Source organism: Ixodes scapularis, unplaced genomic scaffold, assembly GCF_016920785.2.
Source record: "Ixodes scapularis isolate PalLabHiFi unplaced genomic scaffold, ASM1692078v2 PGA_scaffold2__306_contigs__length_199485367, whole genome shotgun sequence".
NCBI lineage: Eukaryota > Metazoa > Arthropoda > Arachnida > Ixodida > Ixodidae > Ixodes > Ixodes scapularis.
In genome coordinates, this window is record NW_024609857.1 from 122,836,721 (window position 1) to 122,864,261 (window position 27,541).

The 27,541-nt window shown below is 44.9% G+C and overlaps 2 protein-coding genes and 2 long non-coding RNA genes across 4 annotated transcripts; 1 reads left to right on the forward strand and 3 right to left on the reverse strand.

Moving 5' to 3' along the window:
• Positions 1–1,965: 1,965 nt before the first annotated feature.
• On the reverse strand, positions 1,966–10,800 carry LOC121836797. Its single transcript, XM_042292008.1, has 3 exons — positions 10,446–10,800; positions 9,228–9,573; positions 1,966–2,260 (listed from the first exon to the last, which is right to left on the reverse strand). The coding sequence occupies exons 1-3, from the start codon at positions 10,497–10,499 to the stop codon at positions 2,163–2,165; spliced, it is 498 nt and encodes a 165-aa protein (XP_042147942.1). The 5' UTR covers positions 10,500–10,800; the 3' UTR covers positions 1,966–2,162.
• A 3,101-nt stretch (positions 10,801–13,901) lies between these two features.
• Positions 13,902–17,511, reverse strand: LOC120847625. The gene is made up of 3 exons (XR_005717402.1): positions 17,478–17,511; positions 15,271–15,425; positions 13,902–15,187 (listed from the first exon to the last, which is right to left on the reverse strand). It is a non-coding gene; the product is annotated as an uncharacterized LOC120847625 (long non-coding RNA).
• Positions 17,512–20,016: 2,505 nt separating this feature from the next.
• LOC115315150 lies at positions 20,017–20,912 on the reverse strand. The gene has a single exon (XM_040504206.1). It carries the CDS (start codon positions 20,644–20,646, stop codon positions 20,017–20,019), a length of 630 nt encoding a protein of 209 aa, XP_040360140.1. The 5' UTR covers positions 20,647–20,912.
• Positions 20,913–22,119: 1,207 nt separating this feature from the next.
• On the forward strand, positions 22,120–26,068 carry LOC115308999. The gene is made up of 4 exons (XR_006078004.1): positions 22,120–25,278; positions 25,335–25,515; positions 25,750–25,854; positions 26,002–26,068. It is a non-coding gene; the product is annotated as an uncharacterized LOC115308999 (long non-coding RNA).
• The last annotated feature ends 1,473 nt before the right edge of the window (positions 26,069–27,541 follow it).

The window sequence follows — 27,541 nt, forward strand, 5'->3', positions numbered from 1 at the left end:
TCCTCCTGTAAAATTTGTCATTTTCACTCACTGGGCCGGCGAAACCCGCGATTGCGACGTGTACGGCCTTTTCCGCTTTGTCCCTTGAATTGTAGCGGCGGCGCGCTGGAGGGAAAACGGCACGCTGGAGGGGCAATTGGCGCTAGACTCGCGTGACGTCTCAGCCAAAGTGGGGGTAAAAAAATGTAAGAAAGGAGAACGAATCTCGCCACAGTTCGCCCCAGGGGCGGGTCCTTAAGAGCCTCCTCCTTTCGTGACATGTTCTCGCCTGTTTTTTTCGCCGCCGTCCAACTTAGAGCTCCTGGTCAAATCTTCTGTTGATTTCGCTTGTAATGCAGTCAGTCGCCACAAAATACTAATCTTTATCTTGCCTTTGCATCAAGAATTGCAGGTCTTGCTGGGGTGCCGGTGGTTTTGCCGCCCTCGGTTGTTTGGCAGACGGTTGTTTCAAGCCAAACTTCTCCGCAGCGTCCTTCGACTCCCCCCAGATGCTTTCGAAACCGACATCCGATCTTAGTTGTGTTAGGGTCTGTGTGAGGATCCTCGCAGCTATTTTGGCCCCAGTGGCGCTGTAATGAATGCTTTGCAGTGTCCTTGCGAGTTCTTCACATGGCCCAAAAACTGCAATCGCCACGTTTAATCCAAAGACTTTTTCTAGCTTACCCAGAATCTTCTCACATCCTCTCATAGCCGCTTTGCAGTCATCTCTAACTGAACCTGGAGTTTGGAGGATTTCCCAGAGTGTTGCTCGAACTCTTTCGGAATTTCGGAGGAATCTTTGCACAGATTTCACGCGAACCACCCAGAACGTTGTTGGTGTAAACACTCTTCCTTTTTGCTGAATCCAGGATGATTTTTGAGACGTCTTTCACAGTTGTTAGGGCATCGGCAACCAATTCATTGCCACGGCCGACTTCTTGTAGGGCCAGATCGAGAGAGTAGTTGCTGCAATACATGTATACTGACTTTGGCTGGACAGCAGCAATCTTTTTTTTGCACTCCAGAAAAGCGACCCGACATGTTTGCAGCTCCATCGAAGCACATCCCTCGCAGTTTGTCGAAGCTAAAGCCCAGACGTACAATCATGTCCTTCACGACACTGAAAAGTGTTTCCGACTTTGTGTCGGGTGGATTGTATGCCCCGATGAAATCTCCCCCCTTAGCCAGTTGTCTTTTTGAGTCAGCCACTTCTTTAGCACCAGTATATTGTCTGATCTTTTTTCCAGCAGCTCAATCAAGTTACCTTCTTGTTTTGTGCGCCCTTGCAAAGCCTGACCGGTAATGCAAAAGTATTGCACCGAACTGATGATCACGCGCAGCGCAGCTCGTGCTTCCTCTTGCTGCCTGCTTGCGTGCTTGGTGAGGAGTCCAGTTACGAACGACCCTTTCTTTTTCGTCTCGAGATACGTAACGGATTCCACGTGGTAGCGACTCTTTTTGTGGCCGCGGAATCTTTCGAGCGCCTTCCTCCAGTTTGAAAATTGAGTTTGTATGAAGCTGGGTTTTATGACTGCAGAGCCGTCTCCCTTCTCTCTAAGTGCCTGGATGCATTTCTGGCAAACGACAACATCGCGGTCTTCGATGTATTGAAGCCAGGAAAGCCTTTTGAACCACGAGTATTGGCATGATCTGTCGCTGTTATTCTTCGGGTATTCGTAGTTCTTCGCTGGGTGGAATCTAGGCAGAAGCTAATGGCCCACTTCATCTGTGTTGTGGCAATCCGCTCCGCGGTGAGGAGCCAATTTGATCGTGCTTCCACCATCATCGAGGGCTGAAGAAGTTAGAATGGAAACCCAAAAGTGTAAGTTCAATACATAGACTAGCAAAAAAAAAAAAAAAAATTGTAGGCAGTGCTAGAGTGCAGGAGAGCTGGTAGGGAATCAACATCTTGTAGACCCTGAGATGGGGAACAATATTTTGAGACTGTTGTTTTCGTCTTTTTTTATTGTTCTCCCCCATCTCAGGGTCTACAAGATGTCGAAAACAAGTAGCCAAAAGTTTACAGCATTGCTGTGGAAAGCTGAAATTTGACTGGGCAATTATCAAGCTAAATGTAACATAAGGTTTCGATTTTCTACGATATTTATGCAAACACATATAAACCGTGCGGTTCGGCGGCAGCTCAGCAGGAACAACCTCGGCAGGCGTAACCTTGGCAGGCATCACCTCGGCAGTGGTGATTGGTTCCTTGTAAATATAGAGCCAGATGACTCCCCAAGCTCTGGTGAATCTGGCATGTTGCCCAGAGGAAGCCTGGTTGCTGTTTCAACAAACGAGAAATCCAGTCAGAAGTAATCAACCATGTAAACTCCCAGTGAAATGCCCTATTATACGCACTCATAAAGTTACTTCGGTATAAAACAAAAGCAAAAACACAAGCTTTTCCTTTTTATTCATAAAATAAAATGCATTTGTTTTCACCTTGCAAATTATATGCATAGCCAAGAGCAGTAGGGAAATTAACAGCCTCTATGCTTTTTTGATGCACCTACAAGTTTGGAACAAGTTCTAGTCTAGACGGGGAATAAAATACAAAGTTTAGATTTTAAGCTACACTCAATTTCAAGGATAGAGAGGTAATTGAGGTGAAGAGAGTCAAAACTTAGCAAGAAGCAAGATAGATGTTAACTTTTGTTTTGCTTATGTTAGTACTTGTAAACTGCCTTGGTTTAGAGTATGGTGAGAACAAAAGCTGTATAGTTCATCCCACTCTACAGAGTGGTCCAGATGTTGGGCCAAGACCTAAATAAATCGCAAAAACCTGATGCACAAGCCACAGTAAGGTGGAGATTTAGCTCAGTTTATTGCAAACGAAAAAACGGTCCAAAATTGAGAGAGAAACAGGACAAAGTGCCCACTACACTTTAAGCTACAACACACTAATGGCTGGACAGCGTTAGTGTGTTGGCCCCAGAAAACGCAACGCATGCAGCCACTAATGTACCACATAGGTTTGGCGTGGTAGTAAATTTAATTTGTAAAATTACAAAAAAAATAATACTTGCCTCAGTGAAAAGTTACAAAAGAAAACAAGAAAATTCTCATGTATTCCAATGCAATAAAAAATGTCAGTACGGCCCAATGTTGGGCCGTACTGACGTCACGGCCCAACATTGGGCCGTGACGTCAGTATTGTTCTCCTTTTTTCCTCCGGTCCGAGCGTTGTGCGAAGTGTGCTTCTTTGAGCCGCTACCACCGCTACTTCGGCTTGTGATTGGCGTGTTTAGCCGTTGCTTTATTTGTAGCGCCCATGTAGCTTCGGTATAGCCTTTTGTTTATTTGCTTGTGAGAACTCCAAGACTCGTTTTAGCAAGCAACTTGGTGTGCCCAAGACTGCCCAGCTGTTCCTCGAAAGATGCCGAGTGCGACTTGTAGCACTGTGGGCTGCTCAAACAACCCGCTGCGCAACACGGAGGTGCTTTTTCACAAGTTTCCAACGGACCGGAAATTGGAGAAGGTGTGGGTGAACGCTATTCGACGAGTGTACTTTGGACTTCAGCTTTCACGTGCCCGAGGAAAAAAAGAATGAGAAAACAGACAGGTTGCAGCCCAGCACACGTGCGTTCAGGCGCCGCGGCCCGGGCCGGAGAGCCTCAAAGCTTTATGTTTGGGACTGACCCGCAGCGCGAAAGCGAGAGGACCCCCAGTGGCTGTACGTAACTGGCAGCGCGGCGTAGAGCAACGGCGCTCCATCCATGGAGCCTTGATGACAATATAGGCCTAGCGACGAGTACGGAAGGCCGCGCACATGGCGACAGCCACCGAGTACGGCACCGAACGAGTTCACTCATTTTCCGGTTGCTAGCTTTTGGGTATACAAGCGACGAGTAGGGCATAGCGCACGCACGGCGGCGGCCGCCGCCGAGTACGGCACCGTAAGAGTTCACGGGTTTTCCGGTCACTAGCTTTTGGGTATACGCACTAACTCTTGCTACATATATGCTGGATAACTACCACGTATACAGAATTAAAACAAAATCATCTTGCCTCCTATCTTTAGACGGCTAGCGCAACAGGCCGCTCAGCCTGCGTACTCGTTGAACGAGAACGATCCTTCATAATAGCAGCTGATTTTCAGTGTTGCCAGGGCCTCGAACGGCTAGCTCCGGTTTCGTTGGCCGCGCCCCAAACAAAACTTTGAGGCGTCGATATCTTTAAAACTACGCACAGTTAATAACAGACAGTTATTTTGTTGTTGTTTAAATTTGTCTTAGTTATTTTATTTAAATCGGACTAATATCACTGCAGCTAGAAATAACGACCACTTTACATAATAATTGAATGCGAGGTGAGCTTTTCTCCAAGTCTGTGAAAATACTGGTGGGCTTTTGTCCAGACCTGCACAAAAGTGGTTGAGCTTTTCTCTGGGATTCACCTGGTGCAATGATTACAGGCAGACATATGAACCCCCGGGGCTAATCACGATCCAGAGGAAAATCATCCCATATGTTGCTGCAATCTCATCTTAGTGCAGTGATGTGCACGTCGGAGCAATCTGTCGCACATTTTTCTATCTGTTTTCAGGTTGCACCTTGCAGCGAAGACACCAATCTTTTTCTTATACGATGTATGGGGTCTAAATTGACCTAACAGTCTGGGTATGTCATGAGAGTTTCAAGCTTCCGATCATCGATGAAAAGCAACAGGCTCCACTTATGCACAGCGTGTACACTTGTGATCTGAACGTTGCACATGGTCCCAGTTAAAAATTCCCATTGGGTCCAATTGGATTTTCCAATTGGTACCAATTGCCAAAACCATTTGTGTTTTGGAACGCCCCGTTGGAACAAATGCCAATTGGTTAAATATTACCAAATGGCTTTTTTCCAATTGGCACCATGACCAACTGTGTTTTGGAACGCCCAATTGGAAATATACCAATTAGTTTTTTTCCAATTAGAATCGTGACCGACTGTGTTTTGGAACGCCCAATTGGAGAAATACCAATTGGTGTGGTTCCGAAACGGAAGCACACCAATTGGTATCTCTCCAATTGGTCTGAAATTCCCATTAGAAAACAGCCAGTTCGTACATTTCTAATTCAAACTATAAACAATTGGAAAGATAGCTAGCAAGAGAAATTGGTTTTCTGATGCATTAGCAATTTACACAGCCCCCAAATGACTCCCAAATGAAATTTCAAATTGAGCATGTCTCACATAAGTATGTCCAGATATGCCAGCTGGATATGTTCCTAACAAATAGGGTTTTACTATATACAAAAAATTTTAAGCCTGTTCTGAAATAACACATTATTTTAGAAAATGCATCTTTTTTAGTCTTTTTTTTATGAGTTTTTTGCAGTCACACTAAATGGTGCCAGATACCTTTGCAAAATATAAGAAACAAGCAAAATTATAAGGAGCACATTTATTACAATAGAAGAGGAAACACTAATACCCAGTTCAGACCAAAAATGATTTTTCTTCCTTCTACCGAAAGTAGGACGATTCCTGAGAGACACTATGACGTCATTGAGCGTTTGTTTAACGTTCCTCCCACAGTGATGTCATAGCGTCTAGCAGGAATTGTCACCTAGTTCCGGTAAAAGCAAAAAGAAATTTCTAAAGTGTTCAAACTACTGGTCGTCCATGGTTGCATCCTCCTCTTGAGCAGTGTCTATAGCAGCAGCTTGCAGCCTAGAACGAAAACAGGCGACAAAAATTAGTAACCCAGGAACGACTGAGATCCAGTGTTCCAAGCTGTGTCACATCACCAATGCCCTATGGTACTAGTATATGCATCTATGCATCGTGACATGGGACCTCAAGCTATTTAAGGGCACATTATTTACGAGTTTCAAAATGCCTAGCTTGCATTTGTGAATTTGTTTATATCAAGAAATTGTGCATTCGAAAAGAGACATTTTAAACAAATTGTTCAGTAACTGCACTTTACTTTGTCTGAGCAAAAGAGAAAAAAAAAAACACTAGAAGGAAAGCCCTCATTTAGTTTATCAATATGCAATAAGTTAGGCCGTTACCTTCTGGCAGGAATGCCAGTCGGTATCATGACAGGGGTAAAACATGAAAGCAGAAAAATCAATGAAAGCTAGATAATAAGGCTTCAGTTAGTATGGGCTTCTGAATTATGATAGTGATCCAAGGCTTGTCGAAAATTTTAAAAAGGATAAACGGCTCAAGTCTAACACCTGGCCGCAGAAAGTTGTATGTTGTCCATTCAATTCGTTAGTTTTCTGCAATCTTAAGTTTCTACAACAAAATTAGTCCCTTTTTACATACAAAGTGAGAAATTTAATATGTTGTTATCAGCTGAGAGGGGATCCAAAGCTTTGCAGTCAGTCAAATTTGGGGGTTTTACATGCCAACCAACGACGGGCACCTGGCACGCCCCAGCGGAGGTTTGAGGATTAATTTGGACCACCTTGGCATCTTTTGACGTGCAACCGAAAGCTTGTTCTCCGCAACAGGCCTCCGTCAAATTGCGGGCACCTCGGCCGGGATTCGGACCCGCCACCTGGACACCCGTAGGCCGGCGCTTTGCCTTGGTGCCACAGAGGCAGGTTAAGGCTTTGCAGTGCGACCATTAACACTTTTGACTGCAAAGAACTATTCGTTCTGTGCACACTGGATCTCGGAAAGGATACAATTGTCATTATTTGCATGTGTGAGGCTAACATGCCGTTGATTGCAATGAGAACAGAGCTAGCTTTATTCTCACAGCTGTCCGAATTCAAAGGAATATTTATGAGAGCGCATGCTAGCTGCATTCTGCACAATGGGAGCATTTAATAATTTACAAATATTGCAAGCAACTTATGGCAATAAAAAGGGTGTTAAGAGCAACCTAAAAAAAACAGCAAATCTACTGAAGGCTCAAATACTGAATGAGGAAATAGTGAGACACTAGAAAACTGTTTGCTACAATGGAAAGCGTTTTACAATGCGATGTGTGTACTGCACGGCAAACTTTTTCCGTAACGCGGACGTGCGGCAACAGTTCCAAACATAAAAGCAGATAGAACACGCAAACTTGGCTATAAGAACACTTTAGCACACACGGTTGACCGTGAAAATATTCAGAACTTGCTTCAAGAGTCTGAAGGACAAAGAGCAAAAACCCCGCTCACCGCAGCTGCCACGGGACGGAGTTGCTGGTTAACCCCAGCATGTTGCGGTTCCCCAGGCTTTTCTTGGACACATTGATTGAAACAAGACTTGTTAAATGTTGGTAAACTTGATGAAAATGTCACATTTTCACATCCTCCTACTGGCATCCCACACACGTGTTCCCAGAAAAAACAAACACCTATTGGTGTCACTAGCGATGGGGCGTTCCAACTTTCAAACCAAAACTAGAAGTAAAAAAAATAAATAATAATAATAATTGCTTTGTTAAAAAGCCGTAAGATTATTAGTAAAGTATTTATTTATACATATATATATATATAAAAAGAGAGAGAGAAAATGCAGAGAAAGGAAAACAAAAAATGAATATGAGTAATATGAGTTGGCCAGTGAGCAGATTCCTTTGTTGACGTTCCCCGCACCCTTGAAAAAAAATCCATATTTTATCCTAGAGTTTATTTATGATTCAGAAGAGTAAGGTCACAATCTTTCACTGCAAAATTATTCTAGAGCTCTAATATCCAAGAATCCAATTGGAATAACTCTCCCAATTGGTTGCTTAATACCAATTGGAAAATTAACTCCAATTGGAATTGCCGATTGGTTAATTAATACCAACTGGAATATATATTTCCAATTAAAGTGACCAATTGGAAAAACGTATTCCAATTGGAATGGCCAATTGGTTGATTAATACCAATTGGAATATATATTTCCAAATGAAGTGACCAATTGGAAAAATGCATTCCAGTTGGAATGGCCAATTGGTTGTTTGGAATGGCCAATTGGTTGTCTTCATACCAATTGGATCCCACTGATACCAATTGGTACCAATTGAAATTCCAGTTGGACTCAATGGGAATTTTTAACTGGGGATTAATGAAAAAAACAATGAAATGGCACATTGCTTGTCTCGTACACACCGTGTGAGGTATGTGAATGCAAACATGCTGCCACACCCGAGATCGAAAACACGAGAACACAAGAGAACAGCTTTTAGAAATGGAGTCTGAATGACGTTTAGTTAGCTGCATTTGAGACATGCAGTATGTGTCTCTCCTTGTTTGTCCTCAGCCTTGGGATTTAGTACCAAGTCTAACCATAACCAGCTTGCCTGCCTCATACACTCTTTCTCTATGTTGCCATAAAATTTATTTAGGCAACATTTTGTACTAGTATTATGTTGTGCCAAGGAACAGGCAAGAGCGTGAGTTAAAGCTGCAAATTTCACATAGATTTATGTGTGCACAAAAGAATGCACACTTCCTCACCAGTTTCCTCAGAATTTAAATGAGTTAGGAAGTCCCTTAGTTGAGAGAGATATATGATAGTATACAAATTATCATAGTCTACCTATAAGTATATCTTCCACTGAAAAAGGAAACAAAATTATAGTGACACATTGGGTGCAGTTCAATCACTGCGTAGGTCCTAATTTCTGGTCGTTAGCATAAGAGCCTCTAACTTCACTGACATAACATAATGCTGCGGGTCCTTATGCGTGGTAACCATTGTGCCCCAGAAAGCTATTTAGGGGTAGGAATAGCTTTTGCACAGTTGAGCAAGCGTGGAGACAGCAGGGATAGAAATAAATAGTGATTGTTGTGTCATTTTTAGGAACCTCCATTTTCTGCGGAGAATTTTTGAGACTGCCAAATTTGTAAAAGGTCCGATTATTTACAAAATTGAGGATATTACAAACTTTTATAAACAAATCAATCTAGACACTTGTAGCACATATGACCACACAGTTTTCTTAGCCAAGTTAGGACTGTTACAGCTTTTTCTTTGGTGTGATTCCTGAAAAACAACTTTCTCCTCAAACCACTGATAAACAGTTTGAGAAGTATGTTTCGATAAACGAAATTCAATTTTCATGCTCTTATCTAAGGCATCTACAATGCTAGATGCACTTCTACGGGGCACTCTAACGGTGCCAGGCAACACTGGCCCAGCAACAGCCACCACTGGTGCCCTGTCTTGGTGCACTGGCCTGGCACTTGGCTCTGGCTATCCCTGCATCAATCAATATGCTCTTGCAACCAAATAGGAGAATGGCAGACTAGCATAGGGAGGAGAACATAATCTGAAAGCATAAATGTGAAACACACTACAAGTAAAAGTGATTAGGCTACTTGCCAATGTTATCGAAGACAGCATGCGTCAAACGAGTGTTTGTCTGCCTTAGGTCCTCCACCTCCTGCAGGCGCCGAACTGTTGCCTGGGCGTGCTCGAGCTCCGTCTTAGTTTGAGCACAGGTGAGGCACATGCTTGGCTCTCTTGCCCTGCTCAACTTTAAGCGGAGAGACTTCATCGTCTCCTCGGCTTCCTCGAGCATTGCCTTGGGTACGACATCAGGGTCCTCGTCGTCACTCGAGGTCTCCAGCTTCCTTTTGCTGATGAAGCTCGTGAGCTGTTGCTTCTTCGCGGCAGCCCTGCGTTGCTTCACAGTCTTGGCTGAGGGGTCAGGTGTTGACATGGAAGCCTAAAACAAATAAACACATGCAGAGTGGGAACAGAAACAAGTTAGCTAAGAAGAAGAAAGGGCAGAAAGGAAGTCAAAGTTAACCTGGGGTATTTTGTCCCGGTTCGCTACTTTATATTCCGCATATATCTGTGCTAATGTATAATTTCCATCAAAGGGGAGCATATACAATGGCGGATATTCCACACCAAATAAAAGTAACAATGGTTAGCAAGTCACATCTTCAAGGTATAGTGCGAGTAAATATAGATTGCTTAAGCTATAATGGGACAGCAATACTATTTTTCAATGCCTTATCTATGAACAGTATAAATTTGTTACAACAGACCTGGTTATACAACAGACATTCAGATATAACTTACTGATTGGTGAGGTTCACTTAGTTTTCCCATTTGCACCACTGATTCAGCTGCGTTTCTGCATACTACATACTCCTTTTGCAATGGAACGAAATCTTGGTTAATGTCAAAGTCCTTTTGACTCTATGCTGTGTTCAAGACCTTGGAGCTGGTGGAGCCGACGCTCGTGCTGCACAATGCAAAAAAAGCTGGGTTTGATTCCCACCCTTGCTTGTTTCCATCTGGATATGCATTGTATCGGCATACATTTGTGTGATCACTTGTGTGTGATAGATGTTAAAGACCCCAGCTATAGACTATAGTCAAGCCCATTACTTCCCACTGACTAACCCTCGATCATCAATGCAATTATTATTAACTCGAGTGTCAATATTTTTTTTATCTAAAAACTAGCAAACAGGAACAAATATGGATTCCCCTTCTGGGTTGACCGAACATTTAGGATTTATGTACTGAGGGTACTACTTAGCAAAACTTTAGACCGGTCCCTTAAAAGAAAACAGTTCTATTTACTTTCAACGGCCCCTCAAAAATTCGTGGAATAATCATCCGCTTCCTCTGCGACATCTCTTCCAGGAGTGCTTTCTTCGATTCTGCCAACGCAAAAGGAAAAACAGATAGCAACTGAAGACGCTGACATATTTTTTCCGAAATGCAAGTGCAAATTTTTTATGCCCGACTAAATAAGTTGAAGAGGTCAGTGCCTGCACGAAGTGAGTGCAAGTTTCATTGATACATATCCCACTAAAGTGGGATATCGTATCCCACTAAAGTGGGACTTCCGCCGCTTGGCATCGGGCGCTCGCGCGTGCGCAGAACGCTTCTCAGAAAAGGTCCATGGCACAGTCTCATCGTTTCCAGCCACCACATCTGCAGTCATCAGTCTCTTGCACTTCTCTTTTAACAGACTATGTAACATTACGAGATTTACAAAGCCAATACAGCTGGAAATAAAGGGGGAACAACTCGCCCGCTGAGCATGTGTAGCGTCACTTGCGGCACCTTTCGGAGGGCGAAGAAACTAAGAAAGTCTAGTTTACATTCCCAATGACAGGTGGCGCTAGTTGAAATTGTCGGGGCGCGCCCGACATTTGACCGCAAAGGAGAAATGGGCCTGTCGGGGGAGCCCCGACATTTGACCAGAACCTGAATATTTTTTTCGTCGGGGGTCACCTGACGCAGGACTCCAAAGGGTTAAGGAAATTTTAATCTAACGTCTCCAAAGTCAAGCGCAGTTTCAGCCGCAAGGAACTGCTAGTTTTAATTAAATGTGGACAAAAAGCATATTGTCGTTATGATTTATGTTGTAAATAAAAAACTGATTCATGATCTGCACGATGTCTGTATAATAGAAAATGAACACTATACCAACACTGTGCAATGATTGTTAGTAAATAACACTGGGCTTACATCAAGCCTGGTAACTTTTGTCCATTGGCATTGATTGGAAGTAACAAACTCAACTCGGAGGGGTGCTGGACTGAAATTTAGATTTCACAAAACAGTGCAGGAACACTAGGTGGGGCGCTACAAATCCTACAACTCCACTCAAAGCGATGTCTCAAATGGATGGCCGTACTTTGAAAGAAAAAATTACAATTTAATGAGGCAGACGAGGCATGTGACATTATCATTTTTTCTTCTTGCTTCGCCTCCTCTCTTCTAAACAAAAACATCATTCGCACCGCTCAAACACTTTTTTTTCTTCCAAAAATACAGACACTAGTTGGAGATTTCGCTGTATGACACGAGTGATTCTTTGGTATTTGTTACATTCCGTCAGAGTTCTGGTGCCGTTTTGTGAAAAAGTATGTGCAATTAATGTACTATGTGTATCACCATGAACAGTATGAGAAGGAACACTCAATCTGTCTTCTTGCTAGTTTTACGGGTCCCACAACCTCCATTATCTCCCAACCTGTCAAAGAATACATAGGTTGGAATCTAAACTTTGCCATCTCTAACCTTCGTCTACAATAACTTGTTCAGAACTTGCAGATGAGTAAAAAAGCATAGATGTCTGTTTGTGATAGAACCTGGCACTGTTTCACAGTTGTAAGAACTTCTAAGCTTGGGTGCATACACACATGCAGTAGTGATCAGACAACTGCACGCCAGTATCACTAATAGGGAACTGTACCGAAGTGCTACAAAAGTATGTTGGCACTGCTTCAAAATTTGAATATCCCCAATACAATAGTGCTCCGAAACTAGATCTTTCATCGTCCACATAAATGCTAGAAAACAGGGGGTCGGCATTCTTTTTCAGCAAAGGGTAGAGTCGTCGCAAGTGCAACGCTGAGCAGGTTGAACCGGAGGGGGGTAAAACAAATAGTCAATAACGAACAGCAGGAAATGTTACGATCAGTTCGATATAGCAAGAAACATTTTCAACGAACTTCCACGATGCGTTCGTTGTAAGGCAAGAGCCTTCTCTTCCTTTCCCAGCGCTTGTCCTGTCAATTTCTCTTCCTTGTGTCTTCGTTGTTTGCGCGCTGATTCCATTTTGTAACGATGAACCAACTCGCCTGCATTGCCACTTTGCTTCCTTTCCCATCTCCGCTTCCACCTTGTAACAATGCGATGGAAAGTTGTTTTTAGAGCGCAGCTCTTAGGGGCCCGTTGTCGGCTTGAGCGGCGTCGCTGTCGGCGTCGGCGTAACCAAGGTCACGTGACCCCCCCCCCCCCCAGGTCAAGTGCCACCCAAAGTCACGTGACCCCCCCCGGGACACGTGACCCCCGATGACGTCATCAGTGACGTCACTGATGACGTCACCGGCATCCGCATCGTCATCGTCATCATCACTGATGACATCATCGGCATCCGCATCGTCACGTGACCCCCCACCCAAGGTCACTTCACCCCCCGTACCCTTCCCTCCTCCTCCTCAAGAGCTGCGCTCTAATTCGGCGCTACAGGGAGTTGTAAACGGCTTTCACTTTTTTTTAGCTTAATCTTTCCTTTTGAATCGCTTCCCTTCGTGGGCAACAATTTGGGACGAAAATTTTTTTTTTCCTGTGCTTGCGTGCAGTGTATTTTTTAGCTTTCTCACACTTCTGAATCTCTTCTCTCCACTCAATTATGTTTGCAACTTGAGCTTTTGCAATTTTCTTTCTTTCCTACTTTTTTGAGGAGGAAGGGACAGGCTAGAAGACGATTGTTTGTGCTTTTTTGGAAACCTTTTGGGGGGGAAAAAGTTTGATATAGCCAATACGTTGTTCGTTACATGCATTTTTATTTAAATCTTCTGCGAGTTCGATATTGACAATAATTCACTGTTTGTGGGTTCCCTTGAAACGGGTTTCACTGTACTACAAAAATTTACAGGAATTCAGACTGGCATGAATAAATTGAAAACGAATGTTTTTATTTAGTCATGCCATAGTGTGACCCTTGGTTTGGGTGCTGGATATTGGGAAAATGCAACCACACGCATTAGAGTTGCTAATTTAAGGTTGTGAAAAGAATATTGGGAGGAGATTCTTCTCGAACTCTGATCATAACATGAACCTGCTAGTTACACAAGCTTTAGCAAGTGGAGGTGCAGTATATACTCTCTGGACAAAGTTCTCGTGCAATCCTGGAGATCTGGGAGGGCAGGACGGGTGGGGCACGATTTCTATAATGGTACTGGGAGGCCAGACGAAGCTGCCTCGCGGACCAGATTCGGCCTGTCGGCCACCGGTTGCCGACCGCTGCTCTAAACCGAACTGGCTGGACCACCACTGAATCTATATAAGAGAAGGCTTTTTTTTTTCATTATAGTAACTTTATATTTACTGTTGGCAATTTAATAATTGTACTGTTTAGGCTTGCAAGCTGTGTTTCAGTTGCAAGTGATTGTTAGTATGGTGTGTAGAAGTTTCATTTCGGAACTTGGTGACAGAGAATCGCTTTTCCGTATGCAATTCTAATGCAAACAGACTTGACAGAAACATGGGCCTGAGAAGGGTTCTGACCTGCGAAAGGGGACTCTGTGTAGAGTCGTACCAGCAATGAACACAATTTTTTGTTCCATGAAAAATATTGACCTCTTTATTGGAAGCAGTTCACCTAGACACGACACATGCCTCTAGAAGCACCCCCACCTTTTCATAACCACACAGTGTATTACATTAATCCAGTATTTGCACAATCTGAACGCGTTCCCGATGCTACCATGGAGTTGAAACGATGGAGCCTAACACTGATACCTCAGACAGCACATTTTATGAATGCACTTACACAAATTAACAGAATATTAAGGACTATAGTCTTACAGGTGAAGAATAGCAGGTGAAGTCTCTCTCTCTCTCTCCAGATTAGTGGAGTCAGCGCTGGAGAGGGGTGAGGAGGAAACAACACATCCTGGTGAGGAGCGGTGGTTTTACTTTTCCACCCTTCCTGCTATTTATAACCTGCAACGGACTATAGTCATTGTTGCAGTCCGAGGGGACTTGTTTGTTGCTGTCCAGAGATCGCAGAGAGTAGTCCTTGCTTCCACCAAGCGTTTGAGATGAAACCCTTTCAAAGCGGTCTCGCTGTCTTCTTTAATCATGCATGCACATCTCAAAGACCTCCAGGCATGCGACCAAAGTCACTCGCTCGGCCTCGTTTTCTAGTTTTTTTGGGGGGTCTGATATAACAAGCACAAAAATTTAACACTATTAGACAAAACCCCCCGAGACGAGAGAAAAACGAAAGACGACACAAACACAAAGTCATCTGAGACTGTGTTTGTCTTTCGTTTTTCCCTCGTGTCAAGGTTTTGTCTAAGAATGTTAAACTACAACCAGCTCATTCACAAAAATCTGTCTGTTTCAGTTGTGGAGATACGGTACTTCTGTATGTCTGTTATTTCACAAGGCAGCCTGGAGCGCCAATCCGTGTACTCTTATGGTTAACTGCTACCTACGGCAAGTACTTGGCAAATGATGAGGCTGAAAATATGTTTATACTGTACAGTGCATGCACACAGTTTTTGAGGTCTCAACATATCTTCAACCTCATCATGCACCAAGCAATTCCTCCACAGATTGTAGTGATTGGGGCTCCTGAATGCTTTTCGGGGAAGCAGATGCATGATAGCTTTCACTGAACGTGGCAACCTTCTTAACATGAGTACCTAAAGCCTCTGTAGTCGGAGGGCTTCGGGGCAGGGAATTCTTGTCACACTCTTGTCACAACACAGCTTGGCAGGGGGACCCTGTTCTCTCTTCCCAGCTTCCCGTATATCCACGATACGAACTGGGAGTAGGCAGTATATCTGTACTTGCTGCAAATATAAAATAACAGAGCGTCAGTTGAACAAGCAGAAACGAGATGTCACAAGCTGTAATTTCGTTAGGATGTACACACCGTGCCCGAGTCACCAATCACGAAGCACCACCGAAAGTTGGTGCTTCGTGATGCAGGGCAGGCTCCCAGCTTTTTCTTTGACTTTGGCCTGCTCTTTGCAACAGACACTCTCTGTGGTGGTGGGCATACTTGCACAGTGTGAATTGCAGCAGCACCTGTTTGAAGAAATCGGACACACATTACATTTCTGCACATCTCTATACACTATAGTCAGTGACAGATCAAGAGTGAAGTGGAAGCTCCTCCCACCCCTTTCCACTTCAGCGGAGCTACTGGTGAAGAGGAGGTCGTGTCTTCTCCCGCATTCGCTCTACTCAGGGGCGGATTTAGAGGGGGGGTCTGGATGTCCTGACCCCCCTCTTGATTTCTGCTTGTGTAAATTTTAGAGCGTAAAGTGAAGGAGAGGGGGAGGGGGTTCCTAAAAATATGGTACGCTGACCAACACCTGACCCCCCCCCCCCTCAGGAAATTCCTGCATCCGCCCCTGGCTCTACTACAGTGGAAAGAGGTGGGAGGAGCTCCAACTTCGTCCTTGACCTGTCGCCGACTATAGGTTCAAATTGCACGTAAAGGAATTAGCACATCTCTAGTACTGTGTATGATTTGGTGGAGCATAGAAAAGGGTTGTCTCTTCCTGGCTTTGGTTCTGATTGTATTGTTCAAATTACTTTTAGTTACTGAACTGGCTCCCAGCTGGTATCCACATCCAGATTGCTCTCTTTACAAATACAACTAGCTGGTGCCTTGAGCAGACTTCTAATATGTTTGGCAACACCTCACCAGTACCCAAGTAGCACCCAATGTTCTGCAAACATTCACTGGATATTCTGAATGTTGAAGGAACATTAAAACTCCTTTCGGAACGTCCGAGGAACATTCGTATGCGAACATCCCCTCAAAGTAAGCTGCTCAACATTTTAGGAAGGTTACCTTTCTGACATTCGTATGCGCAACATACTTGGAAAGTTCTCAGCTGAAGCCAACTTTACGGATATCTCAGGTTCGCTAGTTTTTGGAAAGTCAGCATAAGGGATCAGTTTCATCTTATATGAGCCTACCGAGGAATGTGGTGTAAGACGTAGAAGGAAAGGACGGGTTCTCAGAACTTGGTCATGAACTAGGCACTTACTGCATATGTAGAGAGGCAGTATTGAATAAACCAGATTTTTAGTATCTGTGGTTTACAACTTTGAAAAAGGTGTTTCCCAGTTAAATAAGCGATGCCATATGTATCTGTTCTGAAGCTCAGAGTGAGCAATCTGTTATGTATACAGCGAATTTTGAATGGAAGAAGTTGACAAGTAGAAGTTAAATTTCAATAGTATGTGCTACATGCTCAAGCTGGTGCTCAGGCTGGTGTGCTGAGAAAGCTGCTAGCTCGTGCTTGCACCTTCTAAAAATTTGCTTAGATTAAAAAAATATCACCCTGTGTAAGAGCTTTATGACATGCAAAGAATGTTTCCTGAATGTAGCGATAGGTACCCTTGCCACGCTCCGAGAAGATTAAAAGGATGGCCCTGCATAAATTCTCAACATTTTAAGAATGTTGTAGAAGTTCTTTGGATGTTCTTAGAACCTTGTTAGGATATTTGACTGTTAGCTGAATGTCCCGGTAATGTTCTGTCATTTTCAGAACGTTCCAAGAATGTTCATCTGTAAATTTGCAACGTTCCAGGAATGTTGTGAATGCTCTTTAGGATGTTCCCAGAACATCCCATCATTGCCATCACATAGCAATGATAAGCATTCAATTTTAACATTTCAAGTGGTGCCCCGAATGTGAATCTCAAACATCACGCTAAGAAAATTGATTGGGTACGTCCGCCGTACCTTTAGAACTCCGCATTGCGGGTACACTTTTGCGGCCGACTGTACGTCCGACGCATACAGCCTTTGTAGTACCCGATGCGGACAGCACGCGCTCACGGGTAAAATACAAAGAAATCGACGAAAACAAAATGTCGCCATAGCACAGTCAGTGCCAGAAACGCCTGCATGGGCACATTCTGCCACGCCCTTTTGAACAAAAAAGAAAAATAAACTTGTGGGACAAAATGGCCAGATGCCTCCACCCTCAGCAAAGCGCACATGAAGGCACCCTAATTTGTCCAATGTTTTATTTTCCACGAGTTGCGAGGCCACCAGTTTGCCTGTATCTTATTTCATACGATCGATGTTCGTGCAACTCTGAAAACGCGCAGCCTTACCAGAGTGTGTTGTGTAGCCGCCGTCCGTCGTCGCGCGGTACGCCTTCGGGGGCTGCTATATCGCTGTCGTCGGACGACGCCGATGGGTCACAGGCATACGGCACCACTTTCGGCCTCTTCCTTGGCGGTTCTTCGTTCTTCGTCCGACGGCACGCCGCTGCCGCTGCCACTGCTGTCAGACGTCATCATGGCCAAAGTGCAGTTGAAGTCGCCGCCGTCGCTACGACGCAGAGGCCAGATTTATAAAAAACCTCTTGCCTACGACAACTTAGCTACGAAGTTCGTAAAGTTACGATCATCGTAAGATGAGGCGAGAACGGTATTCACAAACGCGTTCTTAAGTGAGAGGAGGAAAGTTACGACCTCTTACGGAGAAACGATGACTTCCGGTGCTGTTGCTATGGCAACGGCGTCTTCGGCAAAACGAACAACCAATTAGAGAGCTGGGCATAGTTCGCAGCACGTGGATTTTTAATAACAAACACAGGCTAGCCACTTGTTGATAGACAGCTCTGTGTATGTCCTGTCCTGTCTGTGTGTAAATGTTTGGTGTTCAAGCTGATTCTCATAAACACGGGCGGCCTTTCCACCACTGCTTTTCTGGGGTTCGTGTCCGTGCAGTGGTATATCAATGCTAACACGATTTAAACGCTTCGTTGACTGCTACAAACTCGATCGCTACGAAGTCAACACAACTGTCATCGTTGGTGAAAGCCCCGTGCCAGTCGTTTGCAAAGCGACGTAGATGGAAACAAACCGCCGCGGCATTTCTCGCGGCCTCGGAAATGCAGGAGTGAGCCGACGTTAAAAAAGATATGTTTGAACTACGAGTGTCAGCAAGAGTCACGCAAATACTTGTTCACGCTCAAAGCGGACGCGTGCGTTTGATCGAAGTTCTGGATTCAGACTGCGTTTCGGTAAGCGCTTCGGGACCGATCTTCTATGATTGCAACTCGAAACTGACGTGACACTCGGCAAAGAAAGGTTGGACCAGCATCGCGTAGCTCCCACAAACTGATATAGCTCAACAGTTAAAAATGGCATACTAATGACATAGTGTACATACCGTGTTGCGAAGGTAATCCATACGGCGTTTATTTGAGCTCTATATCACACAAAACAAGGAGATGGAATTGAGGAGTCCCTTTTCGATGACAGCGTTCGTCACCGCTGCCTCGGAAAACAAGGTGATAGAGATAAGGGGAATAGGTTGACCTCTGAAATTTAGTTCAGCTATCAAACTATTCATACAGGAAGGGTCCACAAGGGTCGCGCGGGCATATTCCATTCAGCAAGCCAGCCGGTCGTGGGCAGACGGTCTTGGCCAAAAACCGTCTGAGCAATGCTGCGCCGGAACGGGTCGGAGTGCCTGCTAGGCCTATATATACTGCCGAGCTCGCTTGGTCGGTGGGATCGTTGCCTTTGTTGCCTTTTCCGGGTGTTTGTGAATCTAGCGTTGATGTTCGTCTTGGTCGGTTTGAAGTACTTCTTCATTTTTTTCTTGCTGCTTGAAGTCGGGACGCGCAAGAAGAGCAGGTAGAAAAATAAATGCCCGTTGGTCGTCGCAACCGAGCAACTGAGCGACGTTGTCGGCCATGTTAATTTGATCGTAGAAAGTGCGTAAGACAGCTTCGGAGCTGTCGTAGGATTCTGTCGTAACCTGCGCAAAAGTTAAGACAATTTCGTTTCGAGAATACGGATTTTCTCTCAAATTTGTCGTACGTATTTTTTTCGGCGTAAGTTCGCTTTAAGAATCCGGCCTCAGGTGCAGAAGTGGACTGGGGGCCCTGGGGTGGCTGGCAGATAGTGCGCAGCTAACTCCGCTGGATTAGTTGGCAAACTTCCAACGCGACGGGCATCCGTCTACTATTGTTCAAAGCGCAACTTTCTTCCACGCTGTGGCGCGTCGGCAGCTCGAAATGTTCACGTCAGTTCCGTTGCGGTATGATCACGTCAGTTCCGTTGCGAGTAATCCCAGAGGGCCTCGCGCGCGTCGGAGGCTTCTGGCGCTTTTGGCTCAATCGGCGCTCGTCATTCCGAGAAATATAATAATCTAATCTCCATCCCTTTACATGAATAGCATTTTTAGGTATAGTGCGGCCCCGGGAAGCTTGTCCGGGGCTTATTTCGGCAACTTCAGATATCGGTTCAGCATCCCTTTAAGACATTTTGGAGCAACAAGTTTGTTCAATGTGTATAGTTTGAACAAAGTAGAGATTTTTACTCACTAGCATTTCAGAACTCATCTTTGTGCTTGTTATTTGTAATGTGTTTCATATTTCCCCTCAATGCCATCTTACAGTGTCAAAAAAAAAAAAAAAACATAAAACAGCAAATGCTTTTTGCCTAACTACAGCGGCCAAAAATGTTACAAATGGAAGTTACAATGATTGAAAATAAACACACACATAGCACGCAACAGCTGTGTATCTAAACCTGTGTGGCACTCGTGCATCAACAACAGCTCTACTGGAACAAAATAATGGCTTCTATAGGTTCACTATGCCACTATGTTCACTATGGAACAAAATAATCGCTTCTATAGGTTCACTATGCCAGTGATCACAGTGAAGATCTCGTCAACATACGGAAGAAGATTTAGATCAAACCGATGTCGTAGAATTCGGAAGAGCTTCATTCTTTGAATTGCCCTTTCTACGTGTACTCGAGCACTGGCTATCAACTGATTAGTCCTGGCTTCCTCTGCAGTGAGCTGCTTCTCCATTAGGAATGGAGGCCTTATCACTTTTACATTTTTTTCCCGGCACAGCTCACTGATAAGAAATGCTTTGTCAACCATGACAAAGGATGCACTCCACACACTGTCAGTGTGTGGAGTGCATTTGTCAAGTATCTGCGACTCCTTTGTTATGAATGTGTCGGATGCTTTTCCGCCATACGCTGGGCTATCATAACTAATTAAGCCTGCCAGCGTTTCGCTCACCAAGACCTTGGCCGTGTACGTCTCTTTGTAATGACTGTACGTCAGCAACCTTGACACGAGGTCTTTGGGCCTCTCAATTTCAATTTCTGTACAGTCCAGTATCATCCTGGTTTCTTTGTATTGCCAGAAATATCTGGTGAGACAGCTTACCACGGCTTCTTTTTCGGGCCAGAAAACGGCACGCTCTAGGATGCTTGCGAGAACTACAATGGATTCTTTAAACATGTTGGACGCTGTAGTCCCTTGAATACCAAATACAAAACGGGGAAAATGTAATGTTATGGCAAAGCTTCATGAACGTGAGCAGCTCAACATCGTCATCACCTAAACAGAAGCTACGGGATGACCGAAGAGTGCGGGCTTCTGTATATAGTTCCGTAATATTGTAAAACAACTCAAATGAGCAAATTCCAGAGAGCACGAGCAACCCGTTTTCATCCACTACTTTGGAGATTGTGATCAGCTAGTTATCACGGTAGGAGGGACTACTGGTGGTGTCAGCTTGCACCCCAGTTTCCTGTCGGAACTTGTCAAGCTCTGCACTGACCACGGCAAACAAAGGAAAACAAATTCCGAGTGTAAATCTCAATTCAATCATTCATACAAATGAAAATAAATCATTCCAATGATATTTTTCCTGCCTTCACAAATTGGGACGTGGTTGTCGAGACCCGGCCATGTCGGGGATCGGTGAGGCGTTGGCACTTGTTGCAGTCAAGACTTCAACCAATGGTTCAGGCGTAGGTAGCATCCGAATCACTGATAGCGAAAAAAGAAGAAATTGTGGTGACATCTGCAGTTGCATTCCAACAGATTTACATCACTCAAGCAATGCTATAGGAACCGTGCGCATCTAATTCAAGCCCCGACCAGGGCGCCCGTAGCGGCAAACTACGGCAGGGCGGAATCAAGAAGTGGAATGCGGTCGCCTACCTAAGCCTACCCTTGGATGTTTCCATCAGCCTACAGTGGGAATCGCAGAACGGCGCGAAAAAAAATCGCCCAGTTATTGTCAAGCTGATTCAGAGATAAACGTACCTATTACCACAGTCCACTCAATGCCAACCAACCAACCAACCAACCAACCAACCAACCAACCAACCACAACCAACCAACCACAACCAACCAACCACAACCAACCAACCACAACCAACCAACCACAACCAACCAACCACAACCAACCAACCACAACCAACCAACCACAACCAACCAACCACAACCAACCAACCACAACCAACCAACCACAACCAACCACAACCAACCACAACCAACCACAACCAACACACAACCAACACACAACCAACACACACACACACACACACACACACACACACACACACACACACACACACACACACACACAAGCCAATTAGGCGCCGGCGCAGAGCGTAACCGGTGGCTGCGTTCTGAGAACAACCAATTGCTGCGCTCCGCGTCGGCGCCCAATTGTCCTTGGCTGCGCGCTCGAAGGTCATTGAGTTTGTGCGTGCGCGCACTTCCCGCGGCAACGGTTGCGCCAGTGGAGAGAGCCTTTTTATGGTTTTCGCTTTTGTCATCTTATTTTAGCTTTTGTACAGGGTTTGTTTTAGGCGTCGGTTAAAGGCTGCCGGTTTGCTTGGTTCCGAAGTCGAAAAGGAAGCGGGGACCCGCTTTCCTTTCGGCGTTCGTCACCTTTGCTCAATCACTGTGGCTTCTTGCGATTTTTTTTTTTTTCTTCTTTTTTCGATGATTCTCTTCTTTTTTTTTTCCGTTCACGTTGGACCGAAGGCTGCAGTGGTCGTGGCTTCGAATTGCGCTTGCTCGGAGGAGGCGGAAACGAGCTACCCGCGAAGCAGTGGATTTTGCTCGACAGTAAAATGAGTCGCAAGTAAGATACCAACCCGAGATTTGAATTCATTTAATCTCCTGTCTACCTTCGCTATACACAGACAAAAAAAAATCACATTTTTAAACTTTTCCGAAACTTTTTGAGCTCGGTACCCGAGTCATGGCCCACCCCACAATTTTAGAGAATTTCAGGGGGTTGGGGGGTGGGCGTTGACTCGGGATATTGCGGTACCTAATTACTTCAAGATTCAACCCAACTTTTTTCAGCTTTGTGCCACGTCCTTTGAGTTCTGCATTTGTGTAAAGAGTGTTTTCACTTTTGGTTCGTGGGGGCAGCGAAACACTATATAAACACAAACTTCTGTGGAATAAAAATCAGCTGTATTTGAGACGGTGTTGTGTTGTCCTTCGTCTTTTCCCCAGTCTGGGGGTGTTGTCTTAAATTATGTTAAACCTTCCCCAGCTCGTTCGCACCCTAACTTTTTATTTGTTTACTTCATTGTATTTCTACCTACTCATTATATCTGTCTACACTGCTTACAGTTGACTTTTGCTGGATTTAGACAGTGCTTCACTGGTATATTTTGGTGATATTGGGAGCTCATTAATATTGGCCCTTGCCTGGTGCACAACAAAGCCATTGTCAGGTAGCGTGTCAGGCACATTAGTTTTTTTTCTTCGAAGATTTGATCTTTATGGGCAATAAAACATTGATTTTAAGTGAAAAAAAGAGTGTCAAAGCCTAAACACAAGATTTTCGTACGTAAACTGTCACCCTCCATGGGTGACAGTTTACGTACGTACGTGTTTTCCTGTGCTATCAGGGGGTCCAACTGTATGGAGATGGAAGGCTGTGGAAGCTGGTGAGGATGTGCAGCATTGTGTCTTTCACGTGAAAAGAACAATTTGAATGTGCACTGGCTTAATAAACAAGACTGGAAAAAGGGCAATGCAGTTAAGCAAAAGTACAAAATGTTCACTAAGTATGTGGAGTGAAATAGCTATGCACCTACACAGAACTCGGGGAAATTAGACTGTTTTCTGGTTACCATAAATTGTTCTCAGTCGTTGCACATTTTTTCAAAAATAAAGTTTGCTTATGTCTACTAACTGGGTCACAGTTCATTCATGATGCAGCTGCATTTGCGTAGACTTCCTCTGTCACACAGGCACGTAGGCCTTTGGGCATTTGAAAATAATTTTGGAACGAAGGGTTCTGAAGAATCGGCGAGCGAGTGCGTGCTGAGCGGCGCGCGCGAGTCGGTATCGCGAGCTGTTTCGCCGCTCGCCTAAAGGCGGTAGACGTAAATGCTATCTGGAATGCCAGTGAGACAGGGATCTAATATTTTTATGCTATTTTTTTTATAACTAGGAGGTAAAGTCCGAAACACTTACGCCGCTGTTTCGCCGACCCCTCTTACGATCGCATTCTGTCGTGTGGACGCATGAGGAGGTTCGCCGATGGAATCGCCTCTGCCGATAATTTCTGGCACTTGTAACCTGTTTATAAAAGAAAAATAAACAAATACGCTCATGCTGTGTACGGAGACGTGTCGGTATCGATCTTGCCTAGTATCTTATACACGGGGTAGACGAAATCCTCTTGGAAGTGCTTGCTGCACACAAGGGCATACTTTGGCGCTGGCTTTCCCATTCTTAATCAGCCACGCTTTCTTCAATCTCGTCGACTTCGGGTACAGGTGAAAGCTGATACCTGGTTCTTTTCTGGCTTTGCATTGTGGCACTGAACAGAATGCCACCATAGCAGAGACTGTGCGAGCGTGGACCAAACCGTAGACAGGTACGACTCGGGTCGCTGCGTTCCTTTGCCTACGTCACAATACACTTCATCCAATCAGGGCGCAGCGACCGCAGCGCCGCTCGCGCTCGTTCACGGGGCTAATACGCGAGGAGTGCTCAAGTTTCGCCGCTGACTGCAGCGCTATCCCAGGCCCTAGTGAGACGCTTTGGTACTATCAGATCGCGTGGTTTGGCACGTCTGACGGCTTTTTGCTACGCGTTTCGCTGCCATCTTCGTCGCTTCACGAGTTATTTACGTAGGAGGAATGGAGAAAAAGAAACGTAAGCCTGACACACGATACTGTTGCGTAGTTGGTTGTAGCAACAATCTCGGGGAACGGACTAGCAAGTCTCTGCACCTCTACAGTTTCCCTGGCAAAGTGTACGAGACCCAATGACGGCAAGCTTGGATCACGGTAGTGCGCCGACAGAAGTAAGTACTTTATTAGTAGTGCATGGATTTCGCTTAATGCGCCGATAATGAAATGGGACGGAATTACCGCTTTTTTTTTTTCGGACTATAGGCCGCGGACTATTCATGTTTAAAAGTTGAAATTTTACCCGGTGCGGACTATCTAAAGGTGGATCGTTCCCTGTGGCAAGACACGAAGGATATATTAATAGTGATTTGTGTATGATACAAGCTTCTTTGTGAGCTAATACAGCAGGCATTTTTTAAGGTGTGCTGTGTATGATAATTTTCTCGTTCGGATTAGACACTAAGTGCGGAATATGTGCCGCGTGCGGACTATCTGAGCAAAAACTTTTATTTTTGACCCCAAATTCTCTTTTGCGGACTATAGTCCGGAAAATACGGTAGTATGACGGTCAGCATAAAAAATGTGGATATGCCAAGTGTGGTAAAGCACTGTGGCAATGCCGGCGTCATGAGAGTTTGCGATTTACGTGCTCGTATCATAGCATTTATACAGTGACGCTATGCTACTCTGGTAAACATATTTCGCCTAAGATATTTAAAAATGTGATGTCGACTTGGAAGCTAATAAAGGTCGGCCTGATTTTCGGCTGGTCAGGCCAGAGCTTGGTCTCAGGTTATTTTATTTTCCAACGAGGATGGCTCCAAGTGGTTGTCGTCCCCGGCGACGAGAATTTGCAGTGTCCATTTTGTGGACAGCTGTAAGAACGACATTGAGGCACACCCTCGTACATCCCCACCATCTTCCCGCCTGTCTACAAGAAAAAGGCGCCCAATGTAGAGAGGGCAAAGAGGTAATAGTAATGTGGTCTAGCATATAGTGCAAGATGTGACATGTTCAACCTTTCAGGATGCTGAAACGATCCAGCCGCTGCCAACCCATGCCACCTCTAGTGGGGACGCCTCCTGACCCTCACACGGTTTCTGAGCCAGAGGCTACATCAGAGGCCGAGAGTTCCAACTGGGGTTCCTTTGCGACGCTCGTCCACACGGCAGCCTAAGCCATGCCTACGAAGTGCACGTCTGCAATGGTAATTAACGACAATTTATGGGGGTGGGGGCACCCTGTGACTGCAAGTAATATTGTTTTAAAGGCCCCACTTCTAGGACTGTAAATGTAAGTTCTGCCTCAGCATAGAGTATAATACTCTGGACCTTTGTTTCTTACTTTTCAGTGCCTACCATCATGAGCGTACAGTATTTATAGATTTGTTTGTGGCACAGGATGTTGAGTGCTAATTTAATTTCCGTGTTACTGTTCTTAGGCGACGCAGACTGATGACGAGGGACTGGATGGTGGGCCACTTTGGCTCCTGCTGTCTGCCACAGATGGACACAACGGATCAACGCAGGTCACTCACACAGAGCAGGTGGGTGAGGTAATTTTAACAGAGGAATAATACATTTAACTTTAATATTCTCTATGGGAGGATGTCACAACTCAGTTTCTATCCTATGCAGCTGTGTTTAATGGGAATATTTTATTCTAATTTTCCTTCCAACCATTAAATCCCAAGCACGGCCTCAAGCACGGCCCCAAGCACGGCCCCAAGCACGGCCCCAAGCACGGCCCCAAGCACGGCCCCAAGCACGGTCCCAAGCACGGTCCCAAGCACGGTCCCAAGCACGGTCCCAAGCACGGTCCCAAGCACGGTCCCAAGCACGGCCCCAAGCACGGCCCCAAGCACGGCCCCAAGGACGGCCCCAAGCACAGAAAGAGATTGGCGACGGCGGTGCGGTTTCCTTGGGTTCCAGTCTCTCAGAGATTCAGAGCAGGCACTGCAGGACCCATATGGTGTCACAATGACTGTTTTCAGCCTCCTACTGTGTCTTACACCCGCAACCAGGTACAGAAGTAGTGACATTCCGGCTGAGGACAAACTCATTCTCTTCTTAATGAAACTTAAGTTGGGGATCAGTTACACCGCACTGGCCGCTCTCTTTTTCGTCCACAAGACCACAGCTTCTTGGATTTTTAGGACCCTACTGGACACTCTTAGTGTGAGGCTTGAACGATGGGTATTTGTGCCAGCCCGTGAAATTATCAAGGAGTTGCTACCACCAGCCTTTAAAACGCACTACCTAGCTTGCACATTCATTATTGATTGTACAGAAATTAGAACTGAATCTCCATCTGACCCTGAGCAACAGCACTCCCTGTACTCCAGCTACAAAAGTGGTTACATCATCAAATTGCTGATTGGCATAATTCCGAATGGCATGATTTGATTTATATCTGAGATCTATGGGGGCCGACAAAGTGACTGCCACATAACTGTTAACTCTGGATTTCTGTCCCTGGTTCAGCCCGGTGATGTTGTTTTAAGCGACAAGGGCTTTCCAAGCATCCGAACTACCGTGGCTGAAAAGGGTGCCCAGGTGAAAATGTTGCAAGTGGAACCTTTCGAAGAGGTCCCACTTGAAGTGGTTTATCGAACAGGCACCACTTGGCAAGTGGAACCACTTCAAATGGGACCGCTTCAAATGGGACCGCTTCAGTGGGACCACTTCATGGGGGACGCTTCAAGTGGGACCACTTCATGGGGGACGCTTCAAGTGGTCCCACATCAAGTGGGACCACTTCAAGTGGTCCCACTTGATGTGTGACCACTTGAAGTGGTCTTATTTGGAGTGGGACTACTTTAAGTGGTCCCACTTCAAATGAGACCAGCTGCGTTTTCCGTAAAAGACTTCATAATCATGGTCAAATATGTAAATCCATATTTTATTTGACACCTTTGATTAGCAAATACAAAATGAAATGTGTCCTGACAGTCCAAATGAGCCTTGAAGTATTAAAATTATATCAGTTTACTTTTTTTTTTCAAATTACATTAAGCACACGTGTCAAGAAGTCATTCTCGATTAACTTTACATGGCCCCTCTTTTTCTAGTACAAAACGACGTATGCTTCATAAAGAAAATCTACCTGCTTGGGAAGAAATTAAGTTACCTTACTTAAAAGCAACATTGGAATGAAAAAAGTTTCAAACAGTCGGTATAGGCCACAGATATCACGAAATATACTTTAAATGAAAAATAATTTAATTAGAGCAA

Bases quoted from the DNA above. Each gene is read 5' to 3' on its own strand.
- LOC121836797 (XM_042292008.1), bottom strand. From the start codon at position 10,499: ATGTCGCAGAGGAAGCGGATGATTATTCCACGAATTTTTGAGGGGCCG. The intron at 9,574-10,445 runs GTAAATAGAACT...TATTTGTTTTAG, and splicing joins TTTTTGAGGGGCCGTTGAAA to GCTTCCATGTCAACACCTGA. The intron at 2,261-9,227 runs GCAAGTAGCCTA...TTGTTGAAACAG, and splicing joins TGCTGTCTTCGATAACATTG to CAACCAGGCTTCCTCTGGGC.
- LOC115315150 (XM_040504206.1), bottom strand. From the start codon at position 20,646: ATGTTTAAAGAATCCATTGTAGTTCTCGCAAGCATCCTAGAGCGTGCC.